This window comes from Entelurus aequoreus, linkage group LG01 (assembly GCF_033978785.1).
Source record: "Entelurus aequoreus isolate RoL-2023_Sb linkage group LG01, RoL_Eaeq_v1.1, whole genome shotgun sequence".
Classification (NCBI taxonomy): domain Eukaryota; kingdom Metazoa; phylum Chordata; class Actinopteri; order Syngnathiformes; family Syngnathidae; genus Entelurus; species Entelurus aequoreus.
Window position 1 is genome coordinate 45,295,682 of NC_084731.1, and position 22,837 is coordinate 45,318,518.

General features: G+C 38.4%; 1 protein-coding gene across 3 annotated transcripts in view; it reads left to right on the forward strand.

Annotated features, from left to right (window-relative positions):
- Positions 1–17,710, forward strand: part of erc2 (ELKS/RAB6-interacting/CAST family member 2) — a 100,345-nt gene extending 82,635 nt beyond the window's left edge. For 2 of the 3 annotated variants that reach the window (XM_062052077.1, XM_062052074.1), the window contains exons 14-20: positions 3,239–3,362; positions 3,427–3,587; positions 8,361–8,508; positions 8,577–9,176; positions 12,748–12,815; positions 12,896–13,070; positions 16,161–17,710. In XM_062052077.1, coding sequence (XP_061908061.1) covers positions 3,239–3,362; positions 3,427–3,587; positions 8,361–8,508; positions 8,577–9,176; positions 12,748–12,774 — 1,060 coding nt within the window. In that variant the 3' untranslated portion in view covers positions 12,775–12,815; positions 12,896–13,070; positions 16,161–17,710. The remainder of the gene's footprint in view (positions 1–3,238; positions 3,363–3,426; positions 3,588–8,360; positions 8,509–8,576; positions 9,177–12,747; positions 12,816–12,895; positions 13,071–16,160) is intronic. The other variant, XM_062052069.1, reaches the window with a different exon arrangement.
- The last annotated feature ends 5,127 nt before the right edge of the window (positions 17,711–22,837 follow it).

The following is a 22,837-nucleotide window of genomic DNA, read 5'->3' on the forward strand; positions in this document are numbered from 1 at the left end:
AATGAGAACGGCATGTTTATTGTACTCCAAATTTACTGATTACCTTTTAATGAGTTTCATGACAACATAAAAGTTTTGGGACAAACCTCACAAGATTTTAGTTACCCAGGAATCTTACTTATTAATCATACCAATACCTTCTGAATAATTGTGTCCTTGGAAGAGTTTGGTGTAAAAGAACTTGACGTTTGGGATGAACAAGAACACCTTGTAAATAGCAACCTTTTCCCAAAAGATGTCATTGCTGCAAAAATGAGGCAATGTTTTCTTCCATTTTCCCTTCCTGTGTGACAACAATGAGGAGGTGTCCCGGTACTTTTGTCAGCAGATAACAATAACATAACAATTAGCGGAGAGTCTGTTCGTATCCCGAGGTACCACTGTATTTATCAACTTAAATTTCACCAAAAGCTTGTAAAATATACTTTTATAAGAGCCCCATTGTGACGCGCACACTTGCATGTTACTCGTTTCTGTGTGCTTTTGTGGAATGATCGTGTTTATGCTTCAGCAAATTAGCAATAGTGGTACAGCAAACGCACCAGAGTGTGTTTGAAGTGTGAGTTATTTATGGTAAAAAATGTTTTACACATGTGCATGCATGTTTAATGTGATGTGGTGGTTGTTTTGGATTCTGTAGCGCTGAGGCCTCTCCCGACTCGAGTATGCATCCCTGTTTCATTCCCCTGACCCTTCTGCCCCAGTAACATCACCCACTCTCTTCACCATGTGCTGCCCACCTCCCTGATTACCCCCATCATTGTCCTGCCGAGCTTGCCCTAGCAGACTTTAAGGGCAATGCTCGGATCAGTGGCCTGCATGAATATCCAGATCCAGGTTGCTCAGTGAGTGGGGTACTCTTGTATGTGTGGTCCTGACTCAAATGTGGGGGGTGCTGTCCGATCAACCCTGCATCCCTAACTGGTTATCTTCTGCCCAGCTGCTCCCGTCTGGCTCGCTTGTTGACTTCCCTTTCTCTGCTCCCTAACTCTTCTTTCCCTCTTCTTTGACCCGGCTGAACTCTGCCTGTTTGACTGCATGTCTGCCATCCTCGGGCTTGGCAGCAGATGCACAAGGTTCAGGGTTTTCAGGGATAAGTGCACCCTGCATTGGCCGGGAGCTGATACTGGCGCAGATTCAGTCCTCAGTGTTGTTTGACTATGAACTTAAACCCCTTTTCCACCAAGTAATACAGCTGAGTTCACATTTGTTGTTGTTTCCACTGTCAGAAGTTACCAAAATAGATGATCCATAACCAGTCGAGAGGTACGCTAACATTTCCAGAAACTAACCACAGTAATTAAGTGGAGGAATTTTTACACAATTACAAAACAATGCCTTTCATTGTCAACATACGCATGTACAAAAAGATTAAAAGCAGCTCCTTCTTTGTATTAGACATGCATTAGAAAATGTTAAAATAGTGCAAAAAATGAATGAGGACTATATAGCTATACACACAATATGGATGTTAAATTTAAAACAGTTCTTTGGTGTCTTAATAACTTTGTTTGTGACATTCTCCAGTCCAAAAGTATCAAGAAAGCAAACTTAAAAAAAACAACCAAAAAACTTTTGAACTGGCCATTTACATAAGCCAGTTTTGGAGGGCTGTGTTATGTAAATGAATCACCAGCCTCTACTGTAGTAGCGAGCGGGCATTTAAAGGGGGAACTGCACTTTTTTATTTAATTTTGCTAATCATTCACAATCATTATGAGAGACAAGAAGACAAAAAGGTGGGGGTTTTTTTGCATTCTAACATAACAATTGGCTCGTTCTCGGTGGCTAGCAATGCAGCTAATGGGAGCAATCAATTTGACCTCTAATTCACTTTAAAAATGCATTCAAAAACCGTCAACAATAATTAATTTACATTCCGTAACCTGTATAATAACCAAGCTGTAGCGGTATTGTTAATGTAAGAGCAAACAATGAGGAACTCTTTTTCGAGCGTACTAACACAGTGGCTTGCTACGGTATTAGCCGTAAAAGATAACTTTGGCAAGAGATAAGTTAGCTTCTACGTCAGCACAAAAAGCGTTTAAGTTTGTAATGCGCAACACACTACAATAGGACACCAATCTGTACTGACTAAAAAACATAAACAGTATCTGTAAAGTATTAGCTAGCCAGACAGCGTATTCTGTCTGTCGTGATGCACGAATGACGTGCTGCATTATCGCGGACGTTTTTTCTGCTTTATTTGGGTAAGAACTCCATTTATGTCGAAATAGCTTGGCTTCAAATTCCTCATTTGCCGATTTGAGTCGCTTTCACATCATTCTATCAGCCTCCGTCTGCTCCAACATCACACCCTTCCTTCGTGTTAGCTTCGAGAAGCAGCAGTTCATCCTCTGTATATTTAGCTTCAAAATGTGAATCCTCATTTGTCCAAAAATACTCGTCTTATTTGTTTTTTAGCCAATCTGCCATGATTAGAAGGCGCACACACCTTTGTTTCAGGAAGTAGGACACACAGTTGTTGCCAGAAGTTGGAAGTGTGCTGCTATGAAAACGGAAATAAATGCGCCGATAAATTAGTTACGGCAAGGATTAAAATGACCGAATTACGGTAAATATTGTACATATTACATTACAAGGCTCTGATATTAGTATAACATTGTAAGACAAATTTAATAATATATTTATGTATATTTCAACTTTTGACATGATTTTGCTGATTTAAAATGAACAAATCCGTGGTTTGATAGAAGAGTTTAGTTCTGTTCTTACCCTTGGTTGAAGATACGCTGATACAAACTGATACTGCTTGGTGGAAACATGACTTGGGTGTGTTTTGTCTTTTATGTGATTATGTCCTGGTTTTAATGTCTTGTTTTTAATTTTTTTTCATTCTATTCCTGGCTTCCAATGTCTTTCCTACTTGTCCTGTCACCCCTTATTCTCTTCTACCATTCCCTCCCCTCGTCTGCAGTTTGGCTCCCAGGTATGTAGCATCCTTACCCCCTTTCCTCCCCGTTCTAACTCTGCTGCTCTAACTTAATGTAAGTCTTTTCACATGATTAACATATTAACATGAGGTCATCAGTTTTCATGACTGGCACCATTCAAGAACTAACTGTATTTCAAATGTGCCTAACCGTTGCACTGCTTGGTTGTGCTTCATGGTTTGGTATGACATCGCCTTACCTTTTTTAAACACCCCAAAGACGTACTTCTTGGCAGATAAATGGTTGATTTGGGATGTCTAGCTTAAGGATGTGTGCTTTTACAGACAAGGAGGCAAAGAGCAGACCAAGAAGGGCCAGAACATCAAACTAGGACCCCAAGGGGACAAGAAAAGCTTGGGACAGGACACACGTAAGGACAGCTCTTTGGACGGCGGCCATCATTCGAAGGTGGGTTTCAACATATCCTCGCTGCAGCGCGGTCCACCGTTGCTTAAACCCATCTGTCACTCAGCTAGAGGAGCTGATGAACACCCTGGAGAGGACGAGGCAGGAGCTGGATTCCACCAAGCAGCGTCTCTCGTCCACGCAGCAGTCCCTGCAAGAGCGGGACAGTCACCTGACCAACATGAGGCAAGAGCGAAGGAAACAGCTGGAGGAGATTTTAGAGATGAAGTGAGTAATTCAATTCATGCACACCGCTGGCTGTCTTTGGGATGGCTGGAGAAACATCAGTGCAGATGTAGCGTCCACTGTTTGTACACTTGGTCAGCATTCTGTAGGCTCTTAATCAATTTAGGGGTTTAGGGAGGTGTAAATGGACATGTTAAGTATCAAAGTGATTGATTGACCAGGATTCAGTTATGACCTGCAAATAAATTTAAAGTGCAATCTTAAGGGATTCCCAGGTTCGATCCTGCGCTCGGGATCTTTCTGTGTGGAGTTTGCATGTTCTCCTCGTGACTGCGTGGGTTCCCTCCGGGTACTCCGTCTTCCTCCCACCTCCAAAGACATGCACCTGGGGATAGGTTGAATGGCAACACTAAAATTGGCCCTAGTGTGTGAATGTGAGTGTGAATGTTGTCTGTCTATCTGTGTTGGCCCTGTGATGAGGTGGCGACTTGTACCCCGCCTTCCGCCCGAATGCAGCTGAGATAGGCTCTAGCACCCCCCGTGACCCCGAAAGGGATAAGCGGTAGAAAATGGATGGATGGATGGATGGATCTTAAGGGATGCACCGATCGATCGGGAACCAATCAGTATTCGCCAATTTCTGTGATCACAAAAGCCGATCCACACTGGCTGATACTTTATTTTTGGTCCCCGGCTGACAGCTAACTAACTGTATGTCCATACACAGTGTGGAGCCGCTCTCCTAGTTAATAATCATCACCACCATAGCGGCAAATAAACTGCATTTCCTACAAGTAATATTATCACTGAAGGCAAAAAATCCAAACACAGAGAAAGCAAGCAGCAGGTGAAAGCCATGCTAATCACCAAAATAGCCGCAAGGCTAGCTTGAAACGAGACAAGAAATAAATGCTCACTAAAGTTTTTATAAGTTAAGACAAATCACGTTACAGCAGAAAGTGCACGTTTTTATCATGAAATTATCAAGTAGATTAATAAGAGTTAAAGAGAGTATAATGTATGTAACAAGAGCTGTTGTGATTTTCTGATGTGTCGCGACCAGGTGTACACGTGAGAGGAGGACTTTAATGTTTAAAACTAAATCATTTAAATGAGTGGTAGTTTTTACTTTTGTTTGGTTATTGTGTACTATTGACGTTGTTTTGCTCAAACAATTGTATGTAATAAAATTTAATAAGGAACTTCTTTAAATGTCGTGTTGATATTGTTACACTGTCAATAGCACTTAATATAAATACATTTACAAGTTGATGTGATCGATATCGCTGATCTCACTCATGAATGATCGGTATCGGACTCAGCATCCTTAAACCCCGATCGAAACACTCCTAGCAATCTTGCCTTTTTTGTACTGTCAGTCAGTGTTTAAAGTTAAAGTACCACTGATAGTCACACACACACAAGGTGTGGTGAAATTACCCTCTGCGTGAGGGGCGAAGGGCGGAGCGTAAGTGGAAAGGGGATCACTTGGAGGTCTCTTATCAAATTCTAAAAGAAAGCTGTCGGAATTATCAAAGTGTGGTTAAAGCTGAGAAAACAAAATATATGTCAGACTTAATTTTATATAGTTTCAGCAAGCCACGTGTTATTTTTAAATCTATTAGTTCTGTTCTTAATCCGAATCCAGCCACTTCACTGGAGATGACAAGTGAAACTTGTGAAAATTGTATCACCTTTTTTAATGACAAGGTTGCTTCTATTCGGGCAATTCTATCTCCTCCTCCATTGAGTTTCAATGTGGGCACTCAGTGCTCGGCTGTGTTTTGTCAGTGTGAGCCTGTGTCCATGCCTGAGCTTACAGGAATAATTGACAAACTAAAACCCTCGTCTTGTCCCACAGACCCAGTCCCCCCTCGCTTTTTTAAAGAAGTCTGGGACTCTATTGACTTGTCTGTTAGGGACATCATCAACAGCAGCTTGATTTCTGGCAGTGTGCCCTCTTTTTGTAAAGGAGCTGTTGTTGAGCCTTTGATCAAAAAAACAGGTCTTGATCCTACAAGTTTGTCAAATGATCGGCCCTTTTCTAAATTACCTTTTGTGTCAAACATTTTGGAGAAATGTGTTTTGGCACAACTGCAGCCTTTTTTAGATGAAAATAGCACTTTAGATCCATTTCAGTCTGGATACAAAGCTTTGCACAGTACTGAATCTGCACTTTTAAAGGTTTTTAATGACTTGCTTTTAATGTCTGATTCTGGCAGCTCTGCCATTTTAGTGCTTTTAGATCTCACAGCTGCCTTTGACACAGTCAACCACACAATTATTTTAGACCGCCTGAGAGACTGTGGGTGTCAGGGGGACTGCATTGGAGTGGTTCAGATCCTACATGTCAGAGAGGTCCTTCTCTGTCAGGCTGGGGGACGCCACCTTTCTTCTGCTCCGCTTTACTGTGGTGTCCCCCAGGGATCTATTCTAGGCCCCATCATGTTCGCTCTATATCTCCTCCCTCTTGGAGAGATTTTTAAGAGGCATGGAGTGTCTTATCACTTTTATGCAGACGATTGCCAAATTGATATGCCAATTTCAAAAGGCCACAGCCCCCTGACACCCCTTCTCAACTGTCTATGTGACGTCAAGGCTTGGTTAGCCCAGTATTTTTTAATAATGAATGAGGGAAAAACTGAAATTTTTGTTTTTGGTCCAGCCCTCACTGACTTGGGACCATTGCAAAATTATGTGCGTCCCAAAGTCACCAGCCTTGGCGTCACTACAGACAGCGATTTTAAACTTGACAAACAAGTCAATGGCGTTTTAAAATAGTGTTTTTATCATCTTCGTCTTTTAGCAAAGGTAAAACCGTTTTTATCTTTTATCCTTTTTGAACAAGTCGTGCATGCTTTTATTTCAAGTCGCCTGGACTACTGCAATGCACTTTATGCTGGCATTAGCCAAAAAGCTCTCACCCAGTTGCAGTTAGTCCAGAACGCGGCAGCACGACTTTTAACAGGGGTCAGGAAACGCGAGCATATAACCCCAATTCTTGAGAGTTTGCACTGGCTCCCTGTTCATTTTAGAATTGATTTTAAAATCTTGCTGTTTGCTTTTAAAGCTTTACATGGACTGGCACCTCATTATATCTCGGACCTCATCCAAATTTACACTCCTGCGTGCGCTCTGAGGTCCGAGAGCCAGCTCCAGCTTGTGATGCCCAAGACGAGACTTAAAACCAGGGGAGACAGGGCCTTCTCTGTGGTCGGCCCTAAGCTCTGGAACACTCTGCCCCTCCACGTTCGAACTGCTCTCACAGTGGATTGTTTTAAGTCTCGTCTTAAGACCCACTTTTTTTATTTCTATTTATTGTTTTAATTGGTTTCAACCTTTAAAATCGTTTTTAATCATATTTATTTTTATATTGTTTTTATATTGGTTTTATATTTATTTATTTTTTGTTTTTATTCAGTCATTTGTGGAGCTAAGGATATTTGAATCTTGTTTTTAATATTGTTGTGCAGCACTTTGGAAACATTTCTGTAGTTTAAATGTGCTATACAAATAAAGTGGATTGGATTGGATTGGATTGCATTTGACCCATCCCCTTGTTCCACCCCCTGGGAGGTGAGGTGAGGGGAGCAGTGAGCAGTAGTGGTGGCCGCGCTCGGGAATCATTTTGGTGATTTAACTCCCAATTCTAACCCTTGATGCTGAGTGCCAAGCAGGGAGGTAATGGGTCCCATTTTTATAGTCTTTGGTATGACTCAGTCGGGGTTTTAAACGACTATTGTGGCGCCCCCTGTGGGTTGTGGTGAAAATGCTTTGGAAGACATGCCACATGAAATACATCTTCCTCAAAGTTGTATATTTTACTGGACAACTGATGGACAGTTAGCTGCCAAAGAGTCCATAGGTGTTAATGTAAGTAAGAATGTGTTTGTTTGTATCCTTGGATTTACCAGTGACCAGTCTTTGGTGATTTTCACCAAAAGATAGCTGTGTTAGGCTTTAGCTCACCGGAGACCCTGTCAAGGACTATAAATACTAGGGGTGTGGGAAAAAATCGATTCGAATTCCAATCGCGATTCTCACGTTGTGCGATTCAGAATCGATTCTCATTTGAAATAAATATATTTTATTTTATTTATTTATTTATTTATTTATTTTAATTAATCAATCCAACAAAACAATACACAGCAATACCATAACAATGCAATCCAATTCCAAAACCAAACCCAACCCAGCAACACTCAGAACTGCAATAAACAGAGCAATTGAGAGGAGACACAAACATGACACAGAACAAACCAAAAGTAGTGAAACAAAAATGAATATTATCAACAACAGTATCAATATTAGTTACAATTTCAACATAGCAGTGATTAAAAATCCCTCATTGACATATAGACATTTATAAAAAATTTAAAAAAAGAACAATAGTGTCACAGTGGCTTACACTTGCATCGCATCTCATAAGCTTGACAACACACAGTGTCCAATATTTTCACAAAGATAAAATAGGTCATATTTTTGGTTCATTTAATAGTTAAAACAAATGTACATTATTGCAATCAGTTGATAAAAAAGCTTTTTACAAAAATCTACTACTCTGCTTGCATGTCAGCAGACTGGGGTAGATCCTGCTGAAATCCTATGTATTGAATGAATAGAGAATCGTTTTGAATCGGGAAAAAATTGTTTTTGAATCGAGAATCGTGTTGAATTGGGAAAAAAAAAAAGATTTTGAATCGAATCGTGACCCCAAGAATCGATATTGAATCAAATCGTGGGACACCCAAAGATTCGCAGCCCTAATAAATACTGTAGAAATGTCTTTATGACGAATATGATGCACTTTTTCAGACAACAAGCTCTGCTGGCTGCCATCAGTGAGAAAGATGCTAATATTGCACTGCTGGAACTGTCTGCCTCCAACAAGAAGAAGACCCAGGAGGAGGTGATGGCCCTCAAGAGGGAGCGAGACAAACTGATGCACCAACTTAAACAGCATGTCAGTACTGCAACACAATGAAATACTTTCACACATGTAATACTAATACTTACACACTTATCCCACAGACTCAAAGCAGAATGAAGCTGATCGCTGACAACTATGAGGATGAACAATACCACCTCCATGGTCCACACCACGCCCAGCCCCAGGCCCCTCAGCCTCAGACCCAATACCCCCACCCGCCCCATGGCCAGCAGGTCTCGTACGCACACAGCCCTCACATGCAGCACTCGCAGCACCCACAGACCACCCCGCAGCACCCTCACCCACAGCAGCCACAACTTCAGTACCCTCACAGTCAACACCCGCAGCAGCACCCTCAACCGCCTCCCCAGCATCCACAGCATCAACAGCATCCACGCCCCCCACATCCCCAACATCCACACCAACAGCACCTCCAGCATCCACCGCAGCACCCGCACGGGCATCCTCCGCCACAGCACCCGCACCCCCAGCATCCTCAGCATCCACATGGGCCTCCTCAACAGGGGCCTCACCCTCAACATCCGCATCCCCAGCATCCCCAGCACCCTCAGCATCCCCAGCATCCCCAGCACCCCCAGGCCCCACACCATGGCCAGCATCCACGCCACCCGTCGCCTCATCATCGTGGAGGGCCGGGCCGAGGACCCCCACACGCTGGCCACCGCCCTTCCCCGGACCAGGTTAGATGTCTCTCATAGGAAGTGTCTTATTAAGTGCTTGTCTACCTGTGTGGGGACTCTGACTTCTAACTATATAATGGTTTGTCCCTCTCAGTTAGCTAAATAAGTACTAATAATTAGAGGTGTTCTGATCCGACATTAATATCAGATATCGCAAAAAACAAAACAAATATTGGATTATATTAGCTTGCATCTGAAAGCGCTGCTGTACAAAGTTGGACCGCCAGTTAGCATCTAAATATCCTCCAAAAAGCGCACAAGGTTGGTCTTTTCTTGTCAGTCATTTACAAAAGGTAAACATGCTAGGCTACAGGCTAGTAGGAGCTGCAGCTCCAAAACAGCTAATAGCACACAAACTAAACATTTGTAGTAAGTGCACTTAATCAAAAAAAATGATTGCAGTCTAAAACAGCACAATTGTTAATATAAACAAGTTTGAAATAATTGTATTTGCGTATTACTTACAAATACAAGTCTCTAAGGCAGAAACGTATTAGAAAGTGTCCCATAACAATTGTGTCCGCATCATTCAATTTACTGCGTCATGAGCTTAAACTTAATGAATTGTGGCCACTTGGTGTACAAAACAATTACCACTAAATTTTAAGTTCTGAATTGATTAATCACGATTCGATTCAATCTACACTTAAATATAGAAAATGTCTCAATTCAAAATACAAATGTACTTTGTTGTTTGCTTCATTATAAAAAATTTAGGACATCTTAAATTTCCTTCAAAGTCTCAAAAGTGCAATTTTTAAAATAGGAAAGAAATTGCAAGTGAAAGTGTAATTGTATTGCAAGGTATTGTTTCTTCAAGTCCAAATGATCACAGTTAATATGTAAGCTACAGCGCTTCACTGTTTCCACATTTTGTTATGTTACAGCCTTATTACAAAATGGATACACACAATACCCCAATATGACAATGTGAAAAGTTTGTATTTTTTATTTTGTAAACTAAATAAAAATTAAAAACTAAAAAAAAATCATATGTACATAGGTATTCACAGCCTTTGGTCAATACTTTGTTGATGCACCTTTGTCATTAATTACAGCCTCAAGTATTTTTTAATATAATGCCACAAGTTTGGCACACCTATCTTTGGGCAGTTTCACCCATTCTTCTTTGCAGCACCTCTCAAGCTACATCAGATTGGATGGGAAGCGTTGGTTTTCATCCAGGATGTCTGTTTATATTGTTACATTCATCATAGTCTAGTCAGGGAGGTGACCAAGAACCCGATGGTCACTCTGTCAGAGCTACAGCATTCCTCTGTGGAGTCATTTCTTAGTAAAAAGTTTGCACCTGAAAGACTCTCAGACCATGAGAAACAAAATTAGATGGTCTGATGAGACAAAGACTCCACTCTTTGGCGTGAATGCCAGACGTCATGTTTGGAGGAAACCAGGCACCGCTCATCCCCAGGCCAATACCATCCCTACAGTGAAGCATGATGGTGGCAGCATCATGCTGTGGGGATGTTTTTCAGCAGCAGGAAGGGGGAGACTAGTCAAGATAGAAAGAAAGATGAATGCAGCAATGTACAGACACATCCTGGATGAAAACCAACGCTTTCATCCAGTTTGAGAGGTTCTGCAAAGAGGAATGGGTGAAACTGCCCAAAGATAGATGTGCCAAGCTGGTGGCATCATATTAAAAAAGACTTGAGGCTGTAGTTGCTTCCAAAAGTGTATCAACAAAATATTAAGCAAAGGCTTTGATCTTCATGTGATTAAAAAAATTGTTTTCTGTAATTTTGAATACATTTGTAAAATTAAAAGAAAAACTTTTCACATTGTCATTATGGGGTATTGTCTGTAGAATTTTGAGGACAAAAATTAATTACTTCTATTTTGGAATAAGGCTGTAAAAAAAACAAAATGTGGAAAAAGTGAAGCGCTGGATACTTTCCAGATGCGCTGTATTTTTCAGGGGTCTTATTTTTCAGTCATACAGGATGTAAGGTGCAGCAGTTATATTGTGAACGTCGGAAGAGTGCAGTTGGTTTTTCTGGTGCACGTGACACTGCTGTCTATGTGTGAGATGAATATATAAACAAAAGTACCTGACATTTTGATCTTACAAGATTAACTTACAAATATAACCAATAATAATAACAATTTTGGTGAGATATTTACGTTTCATGGTCATAACGTAACATGGTAATACAGCTCCAGCAGCCATACATCTTTGCCAACAAAAGTTGCATTGGCTTCTCTTACTCCTTATAAATAAAAAATAACAACCGCGGTCTCTGATTGTCATCAGGACAAAAAACATTGTCATTAACAGTTATGGCTGATGGCAAGGTCCTGAGGTGTTTTTTATTAACTCCAAAAAAACGTTTGTCTAGCTCTGCATGCTCTTTAAAATGCTACTACTCAGCTGTTGGTGTAGACCAGACCTAGTAATAATACGGCCCGCGGGCCACATGTGGCCCATGAAAATGTTCAATCTGGCCCACCGGATGTTCTACATAATTTTTTTAGACCTTTAACATCAAAATTGTAGCCGCCATTATGATGTGCAGTGCTGCTTTTAAATGACCGTAAGTTTTGAACTATAGAAAGTATTTCAATGGTTGAAATCTGCGCTTTTGGGTTTTATAGGAGTTATTACGGTAATCTACGTCACAGCAGCTCAGACAAGGAACATAGCAGAGTGGGCAGGGTTTGTTTTCAGAGCAGCCAGCCCCAAACACGTGTCAGAAACAGATGCGGAAGCAGATTTTTACAACACATTTCTGCGTAAAAGTGATAATATATTATATTGTAGGTGTTTATTACACTTTGCATTCATATTTTGCTGCTTGTTACATTTTTGTTGTGTTTTGCTTGACTGTAAAAGATGTGAGGGGCTGGTCTGAGAAGTAAAAGAGGAGCGATGTTCATATGTTGTTAATATTCAGTGTTTTATTGTTCGTAGTTAATATTGTAAATCCCACTTTCTTTTAATTTGGGTGTCCCATTCAGTAAAAAACTGTAAAATTCCATTTCGGTTTTTTTCAGGTGGTCTGTCATAACTTTTTTAGAACTCTATCGGACGTTGTGACTTTTGGTATTAGTGTTCCTGAAAAGAGGGACTCAAACACACGTACTGTACAGCAGATTTTTACAGCTAAATGTGTACATATAATTTATACACACATACACATTGGCCCCCCCAGAATCTCTCAATGTGGTCCCTGAGTCAAAATATTTGCCCAGCTCTGGTGCAGACATAATGTGGGGTATTTGTCGGACTGTTGTGTAAAATCCACTCATCAGCGATATTAATGCTTACTGAGCAGTTTGCTCCTAACAGTATTCCAACATTGGTTGTGTTGCTGTGCAATACACTTGCAGATAAATGCCCATGTGGTCAAGGAGAGAGCATTTGGAAAATAGTTCTCTGATAGAATAGCTTTCTCATGCACGCCAAATTATTATTAGAGTTAGAAAGATAACAGCATGCTCCCTCTCTAAATCAGTTATAATTAGAGTATTTCTTTATCATGCCTTATCAGATTTGTAGTATGATAATGATTCTTGTTGATTTCTCCCCCCAATGCTTCTCGTCCAACAACAGGACGACGAGGAAGGCATTTGGGCGTAATCCTTACTATGACAACCAAAGTTCCAACGTTGTTTGGAGAGGTGAGATGAATTTGTTAGCTTTTCAATTCTTTCCACTTCGCTGTTCCGTCGCTGACCTTTGTTGTGTTGTTGTGGACCAGATGATTCAGTCACTGCTGGGGGAGCGCAGCCACACAAAGAAACATGAGACCACCCACCAAACATTTGTTACCTGCACTCGCCAAAGGAACTTTTGTTGTTTTTCTTTGTTTTTTTTGTGTGTTTGAAGGGGAGGAGACTGTGCAAAGTCCGGCTGGGAGACTGACTGAAGAGCAGGTACAATGAGGCCGTTACCATGTTTTGACCATTTAAAAGACACAATCTAAGACAAAAACATGTATTCAAACTAATCATTGAGCAATTTAAAACATATAAAGTTGTTATTGGGTTTTTTAGGAGTTGTGATAGGATTTTTATGACAGTACATCTTCTCCAGGAACAATACTGTAGAAAGTATACGTTACAGTAGTCAATGTACCGCTCGTATAGCAGTATCCATTTACTAGCCACTGAAAATGAGTCCACACACAATCATTAATATCTAGCAATACAAGTGAGTAGCAAGATGTTTATGAGGCTGCATGAGTGCTGCCAGCACTAGGGAGCTGCGGTTCATTGAGGGAAGTTTCAAAAGGTACTGTGGCATCGTGAGGCAAAAGCTGGGCAGCACGACAGTCTTTCAACATAATGAAGATGATGCAGTGGACAAAAATGTGTCCTCCACACCTAACCACAGTTTGGCACCTGTGGGGGATCATGGAGGAGGGGAAGAAGATTCCAGTAACATTTAGACACAACTTAGACTTATAACTTGTCTGAACATAATTGTGCTTGTTTCCAGCATTTCTAGCATGCTCTGCTTCAGATTGCTATGTCTGAATTCATATTGTCCTTTCAGTGTACCAAGACTATTTAACATTGAAGTAGCCTACAGATCGTTTTTGGCATGCTCTGGTTAAAAATGTCTTGTCAGAATTAATATTTTCCCTTCAGTGAACCGCAGCTCGTCAGTGTCCACAGCACTCATGCATGTTACCACACAATTCAGGTAATTAACTTGCCTAAATATAATTGTGTTTGCTTCAAGCATTGTAGGATGCTCTGCTTTAGAATGTCATGTCAGAATTCACATTTTCCCTTAATTGAGTGTGTGTGCCTCACAATACGAAGGTCCTGGGTTCGATCCTGGGCTCGGGATCTTTCTGTGTGAAATTTGCATGTTCTCCCCGTGACTGCGTGGGTTCCCTCCGGGTACTCCGGCTTCCTCCCGCCTCCAAAGACATGCACCTGGGGATAGGTTGATTGGCAACACTAAAATTGGCCCTAGTGTGTGAATGTGAGTGTGATTGTTGTCTGTCTATCTGTGTTGGCCCTGTGATGAGGTGGCGACTTATCCAGGGTGTACCCCGCCTTCCGCCCGTATGCAGCTGAGATAGGCTCCAGCACCCCCCGCGACTTCGAACGGGACTAGCGGTAGAAAATGGATGGATGGATGAACCACTGCTCTCTAGTGTCGGCAGCACCCATGTGCGCCACAACTCAATTTAGACATTATACTGGCTTAAACATTACTTTACTTGTTTCAGAAATGCTGGCATGCTTAGCTTCAAAATGTCTTGTCAGAATTCATATTTTCCCTTCAGTGAACCACAGCTTGCCAGTGTCGACAGCACTCAATGCACGCTACCACACAATTTAGACAATTACCCTGCTTAAATATAATTGTGCTTGTTTCAAGCATTGTGGGATGCTTTGTTTTAGAATGTCATGTTAGAATTCAGATTTTCCAATAATTGAACCCCTGCTCTCTAGTGTCAGCAGCACCCATGCGCGCCACAACACAATTTAGACATTAAACATGCTTTAACATTAATTTACTTGTTTCAGAAATGTTGGCTTGCTTTGCTTCAAAATGTCTTGTCAGAATTCATATTTTATCTACAGTGAAGCACGGACATGGCAGCGATCATGCATGCTAACATAACTTGCCACAACATAATTTAGCTTGTATAAAGCTACTGTATTTCGACATGCTCTGCAGTGTCATGTCAGAAATAAAATTTTCCCTTCGGTGAACCACATCTCGCCAGTGCCGGGAGCACTTGTGCACGGCACCTCATAACTTAAACAATTACATTTCAGAAACATCATTTTAATTGTTTCAGAAATGTCGGCATGTTCGCCTTGAAAACTTTTATTTTCCCTTACAGCAGAGCACAGCTTGCCTGTGTCAGTAGCACTCATGCACACTACCACACAATTTACGCATTTAACTTGCCCAAACATCATTGTACTTGTTTCAAGCATTTTGGCATGCTGCTTTAGAGCAGGGGTGTCAAAGTCAAAGCATTATCTATGGCCCCCGGGATGATATTCGATTAGTATTACAACCGGCCCGCAGGCCACAGCCACCTGCTGCTGTTTTGCATGCACCAATACTCCATCAGTGTTGGCGCTAGGAATATTCAAAATGGGGTCCCAGGGACCCCATCAAGTCATAAAAATGGGGTACCACCTTTTTGTAAGCGTTTTGAAAACAAATGATAAATGTATGCATTATCCTGTTATATCTCACATTCTATATTGTGTTTTGGAAAAAGGTTGTCATAAACGTTACTTAATTCTTTAAAAAAATAATACAAAAGAAAACACATTTTTATGCATATGTAAACGTATTCAGTTATAAACATTCATTCACTTTCTTCTTTCCTTCACGGATCTAAACTTTACAGCTGCCGGTATTTTTTTCTATATTTTTATTGTAATATTTTCCGAATGTGTTTGTTCTATTTTTGGCCAAAGTAAGACAAAGAAAACAATCTGAAGTTTTCTTTATTTTTTTAGTTTTAATGCCATGATTTTGATAGTCCGGCCCGCGTGTGCACAGACTTTCCCCCATGCGGCCCCTGAGCTAAAATTAGTTTGACACCCCTGCTTAAGAGTGTCGTGTCAGAATTTATAATTTGCCCCTCAGTCAACCGCATCTCTCCAGTGCTGGAAGCACTGATGCACGCCACCTCAAAATTTAGACAGTTAAATTGTGGAAACATCAGTAACATTTTTTTCCCGCATCTTTTGCTTCAAAAATGTCTTGTCAGAATTCCTATTTTCCCTTCAGTGAACCACAGGTTGTCAGTGTTGTCAGCACTCATGCACACTAGTACTTGACTGTAGTCATAATAATCTTGCTACTCACTATTACTGCCAGTTTTTTTAGACAACAGAGTTCGTGTGTTGACTTATTTTCAGTGGGCAGTACATCTATACTGCTATACAAGCTGCACGCTGACTACTCTATTCAGGTATTGATATAATAAAGTGCTTTTTCAAGTGTATCATATGTTCAGTGTGACTTTCATCCTTTAGGTGATATCGGAGCAGACCGTCTGACCTCCCCCTCACGTCACATGACCTCTTCTTATCCTCCTCTGGCTTCCTCCACCTTCCGCCCTGACGACCTGCGGCCTGACTTCCTGCCCGAAAGAGTATCTCTCACACACAAAAATACACTTTGGTACCTTTTTTTTTACTCCTCCCGCCTTCTTTGAGACATGTGACTTCATCTTGTTTTAACTGACGTCACCTCGTTTCCAGTCAGACGTAATGACAAACAATCTATGCAGACGTCCGTGTCGCATGGGTCCCTCCATTCTCAACCAATCAGAGCGGGCGAGGAAGTGATGAGAAGGACCAATCAGAGACTATGCATCTCCTCTTGTTGCAGGATGTTTTTTTTGTTTTTTTTAAGCCACGGTGCTCCTGTTGGTGCTCCCATCTTTCAACGGCGTCAGCTTGTGGCGAAGAATACAGACACGTCGGAACATAGTCCCGCCACAAGGGGGCGCTTCAAGAACACGATGATAAAGGTGATCTTCAGTAAATTCTTCTCTTGTGCGCCACCTCCCCCAAACAGCTGTTACTGCTCCCTCCCTTAAAAGAAGAAAGATGTACACATATATATGATAGATCTACTATACATAGAGAGACAAATCTATAGAGTGTGTCTATACGTGGTGCAATTTCCAACTGACAAGATCAAAGGTGTTTATTTGTCCATTATGGTTATTTTTATAAGTGGGTGAAGCGGTGACTTTGTAACATTCCCGTCTGGTGATAGAATGTGAAAGAAAAAAAATCAACGTACAAATCTATTTGACATTCCTTCGTCTTTGAGGCTGCGTTCACACTCGTCGCGTTTGGTTGGCTTGAAAGGAACTCTGGTGCGCACCAAACAAGTGAACTCTGGTCCGCTTTGGCTCACTCCAGCTCAAATGTGAACTTTGCACGGACCAAAGACACAAGCAGTTCTAAGATGCATGAAGATGACCAAAAAAAAGTTATGATTTTACAAGAATAAATGCAAAACCTACATTATGTTATGAGAAAAAAGTCATACATTTACAAGAAGAAAACTAACAAGGAAAAAAAATCAGACTATTGCAAGAAAAATGTAATACTTTTACATGAATCAAGATGTAAAATTATTCAAAAGTATTGTATCAACAGTCAAGTAACAATATTGCAAGAAAAAGTAATAATTTGGCACGAGAAAAGTAATAGTATTAAAATAAGAACATAAAAATATTACAAAAATAAATCATCATTTTATGAGAATAAAGTCAAAGTATTGCACAAACAGAATTCATAATGTGACATGGATACAATTATAATATTGCTTGACAAAAGTTATAGTTCGGCATGAATAAAGTAATAAAATTAAAATAGAAAAATAATATTTTAGCAAAAAAAAACACATGAATGTGTAATAAAGAAGTCAAAATATTGCAAGAAAAAAAATCATAATTTTACATGACCAAAACCAAAATTTAAGCCCCAAATAAGTTTATCATATGAAATAATAATGTAATAATTTTAAAGGAATGAAGTCATAGCAACCCAAGAAAAGATAATAATATGGAAAGAAAAAAAAAAAAAAAAAATATATATATATATATATATATATATATATATATATATATATATATATATATATATATATATATATATATATATATATATATATATATATATATATATATATATAATGAAGTAATACAATTAAAATAGAAAAATAATATTTTAGCAAAAACATTAATTTATAAGAATGAAGTCAAAATATTGCAAGAAAAATTTTACAATTTTACATGACCCAAATCATAATATTAGACACAAATAGGCTTATCATATGAAATAATAAAGTAATAATTTCAAAGGAATGAAGTCATAACATCCCAAGAAAAGATAATAATATGGAAATAAAAAAAATATATAATAAAGTAATAAAATTAAAATAGAAAAATAGTATTTTAGCAAAAAAAACAACAACATAATTTTATAAGAACGAAGTCAAAATATTGCAAGAAAAAATTCACAATTTTACATGACCCAAATCATAATATTAGAGGGAATTAAGTCATTATATCCCAAGAAAAGAAAGCATATTTTGACATGAATTAAGTTAAAGTATTGCAAGAAAAAAAAAAAAAATCCATAAATTCATAGTATGGAAAGAAAAAATATTAATTCAACAAAAATATTAAGAATTTTATAGGAATTAAGTCAAACTATTGCACAAAAAACATATCACAACATTGCAAGAAATGGTCATACTTTCACATGAATCAAGTCAATAGTACAAGAATGAAGTCAAAATATTGCAAGAAAAAAGGTAATCATTTGCCATAAAGTAATAATATTGAAATTAAAAAGTACTCATTCAAATAGTAAAAACTGTTTTATAAGAATAAAGTCAAAATATTGCAAGAAAGATTTCATAATTTGACATTTCGAAAAAATATTACATGAGGAATTTATAATAAAGAAAGAATACAGTAATAATTTTATAAGAATTAAGTCCCAATATCGCAAGGAAAACAAATCATAATTTGACATGAATCAAGTCAAACTTTTGCAAGAAAAAATATTATTTCATAGGCATACATTAATTATATGGAAAGAAAAAAAATCATAATTTTACAAGAAAACAGCATAAAATCTAACTATTACAAAAATAAATAATAATTTGACATAAATGATGTCAAAACATATAAGAAAAAAATTGTTTTATATGAATAAATTAATATTATTGAAAGAAAAAAGTAATACCTTTACAAAAGTATCCATGATTTTAAAGTCGTAATATCACAAGAAAAATGTTCATAATTTGACATGAATAAATAAATAATATTAAAAGAAAATTATAATTTAACATTAATAAAGTTATAATGTTGTAAGAAGACATTTTTAATTTGACATGAATAAAGTCATATCACAGGAAAAATGTCTTAATTGTATGTCCCAATTTTATAAAAAAAAAAAAAAAAATGTTACAAGAATGTAGTTTTATGATAAAAAATATCACTTCAGTAAAATAAGTATTTTTGAATATGAAAAAATGGTGTGTATTTAAACCAGCTGATGACATTTTGTTTTTTAAATATTTGTAACATGTTAACGCAACTGTTCTTTACTGCACGGTCTGTGGTCACATGACACAAATATCCATATGAACGCTGAGCTCACTCCATCAAAGTGCACATCTTTTTTTTTTTTTTATTCTTGTTTAGAGAACCAAACATCAAGTGTGAACACAGTCTTGAAGTCTTGCAGTTTTTTCTTTTTTATTGGCCTGTGGCACGTCCGAAAAATATTTTACAAAAAAATATAACAAAAGTGTGAAAAAGAATGTAAAGTAAGAAAAAAAAGTTGTAATGTTGACGCGAAAAACACAAAAGCTATTCTTTAAAAGTACACTTCTCACAAAAATTGGTAGTTTTTTGGGTGAAATTTGAGTGTCAGAAATGTTTGCATTCAAACGTTTAGAAAAGTTCATATTAAGTTTTCCTGTAAAAGTATATTCTACTTTTTAAAGTCCTGACATTTTGCCCGAAAGTCGAATATCACTACGTTTTTGTGAGCCGTGTATGTCAAATTGACATAGTCTCAAAACGTCAAAATACATTTTGATTTTTTAGTATGTATGACGTTTGGAATGGGCAGGTGCAAAATTTCGAATTTAAATGATAGTAACTAAGAATTACTATCCAGTTGAATTGTAATTGAAATTGCAAACAGGAAGTGGAATTAAAAGCAAACAATCGAATTACTATTTGATTGTGTAAAACATCACAAAAAACAAATATATTAACATGCTAACTGTTAGCATCTTAGCCAATTTTTTTTAAAGGTCAAGGATATTGTTTCTTGACGCTATCTTGCCTGTATGCCAAATGTTAGCATTTCTATAATATATATATATATATATATATATATATATATATATATATATATATATATATATATATACATATATATATATATATATATGTATAAGATTTACAATGTTAGCATTTCTACATTCATATATATATATATATATATATATATATATATATATATATATATATATATATATATATATATATATATATATATATATGTATGTATGTATGTATGTATGTATATATAAGATTTACAATGTTGGCATTTCTACATTCATATATATATATATATATATATATATATATATATATATATATATATATATATATATATATATATATATATATATATATATATATATGAATGTAGAAATGCTAACATTGTAATTCTTGCCTTTATGCTAAATGTTAGCATTTCTATTATTATATATATATATATATATATATATATATATATATATATATATATATATATATATATATATATATATATATATATATATATATATATATATATCTCATACTTGCCAACCCTCCCGCTTTTACCGGGAGACTCCTGGTATTCAGCGCCTCTCCCGATAACCTCCCGGCAGAAATTTTCTCCCGACAAACTCCCGGTATTCAGCCGGAGCTGGAGGCCACGCCCGATCCAGCTCAATGCGGACCTGAGTGGGGACAGCCTGTTCTCACGTCCGCTTTCCCACAATATAAACAGCTTGCCTGCCCAATGACGTCATAACATCTACGGCATTTAGAGAGTAGAGTGCACAACTGCGCACACAACAAGGAGACGAAGCAGAAGGACGAGGAATTTACAGACATGGCGACGCCGTCGACGAGCAAGATGAAGAAATACGCTTGCAAGTTCCAAAACGAATGGAAACAACAATTTCAGTTCATCCAGGACAGTTCGAAGGGGAAGGGGTATGTTGCCTGTACATTTTGTAGAACAGATTTCTCCATTGAACACGGTGGCCGAAATGATATACTCAGTCATGAACGAAGAAGTTAAACAGGACAATACTGCCATCTACTGGATAGCCTCCGGAACACTGAAATTCAAGTATTTATTTTATTTGGGAACAAATAAAATATATATATATATATATATATATATATATATATATATATATATATATATATATATATATATATATATATATATATATATATATATATATATATATATATATATATATATATATATATATATATATGTATGTATGTGTATGTGTGGGAAAAAATCACAAGACTATTTCATCTCTACAGGCCTGTTTCATGAGGGGTTACCTCAATCCTCAGGAGATTTTAATGGAAGCATTCACATACCATGGTTTATATAGCGCACAGAGCGGGTGTGTACAGGCAGGCGTGGGGGCGTGGTGATTGGCTCATGTGTTACCTAGGAGGTGTTTCCTTCTGTGACGGCATGCTGATACAATTTCGCTGCGCTTGTTGAGGGATGACAAGTCTGGACGGTATATAATAAACAGTTTCTCTTTTAAGCATAGGTTGCATCTTTTATTACCACTGTTGTAAGGTGTGCTGGATGCAAGAATTTGCCATGTTATTGAATATTCAACATTATTGTCTTTGAGATTCCAAATGTGTTTGCTGAGTTCCGTAGTGTTCCGCAGGCTTTTGCTTCTGAACGAGGCCTTGTGATTGTTCCATCTGGTTTTGAATTCTCCCTCAGTTAATCCTACATATGTGTCGGATGTGTTAATGTCCTTGCGTGTTACCTTTGCTTGGTAAACGACTGATGGTTGTAAGCACCCCCCGTTGAGAGGGCAATCAGGTTTCTTGCGGCAGTTACAGCCTTTGTCGGTTTTAGAGTCGTTCTGCCTGGTGGTGGGCGGTTCCTTTTCAATTGCTTTATTGTGGTTTGAAATGATTTGTCGTATGTTGTTCATGCAGCTGTAGCTCAATTTAATGTTGTTCTTGTCGAATACTTTTCTTAGGGTGTTGCCTTTGGGGAAGTGTTTGTCGATCAGGGTGAGGAATTTGTGGCCCATATTAGTTGAGACGTTTTTGCTGTATGGGGGGTTGTACCAGATATTGTTGTTTCGTTTTCTGCTCCTTTTTGGTTGGTTTCTTGGCGTGGGTTCGTAGGTGAGGGTGAAGTTGTATCCGCTTTCATCAAGTGCTTTTTGGTACGGGGGGGTTGCTTTGTCGAATTCAGCTTTGCTAGATGACAGCATCGATAGTCTTTTATTAATTCCGGTAGGTATTCTTTTCGTGGTGGTGGGTGGGTGGTTGCTGTCATGGTGCACGTATTGGAGTGTTGTGTTGGGTTTCGTGAATAGTTGGTAGCTGTTATTCCTCAGGTTGAAAGTGACGTCGAGGAAGTTGACGGTTTGCTTGTTGGCTTCAATCGTGATCCGTAGGCCGTTCTCTTTGAAGATTTGGCATATACGCTTCTTGGTGTTCTCGCTGTTCCTTGGCGAGGCGCGACACACTGCCAGTCCGTCATCACGGTAAATGCCAAGGTTCAGGTTGAGGCTAGCGAGCTGGGAGAGGAGGAAACTCCCAACAAGTTTGCACGTTTCTGCTCCGTCAAAACTCCCCATAGTGACGTCGATTGTTGAATTGTTCTTTTTTTGCCATGGTGTACCGTTGCGGATGAGTATGGAGTTCTTTGCATGGATGATGATGTTTCTTTCGTTGCCTGTGATTGGGTCATAGTCCGAGGCAAAGTCTAGTGCTTTGGTCAGTAGGTCTTGCGTGATGGAAGGGTAAAATTCTTCGACATCAAAGGAGGTGAAGTTGTGCTGTTGTTTGTCTTGGATGTTGCTAAACCATTTGATTACTGCTGCTGTATTT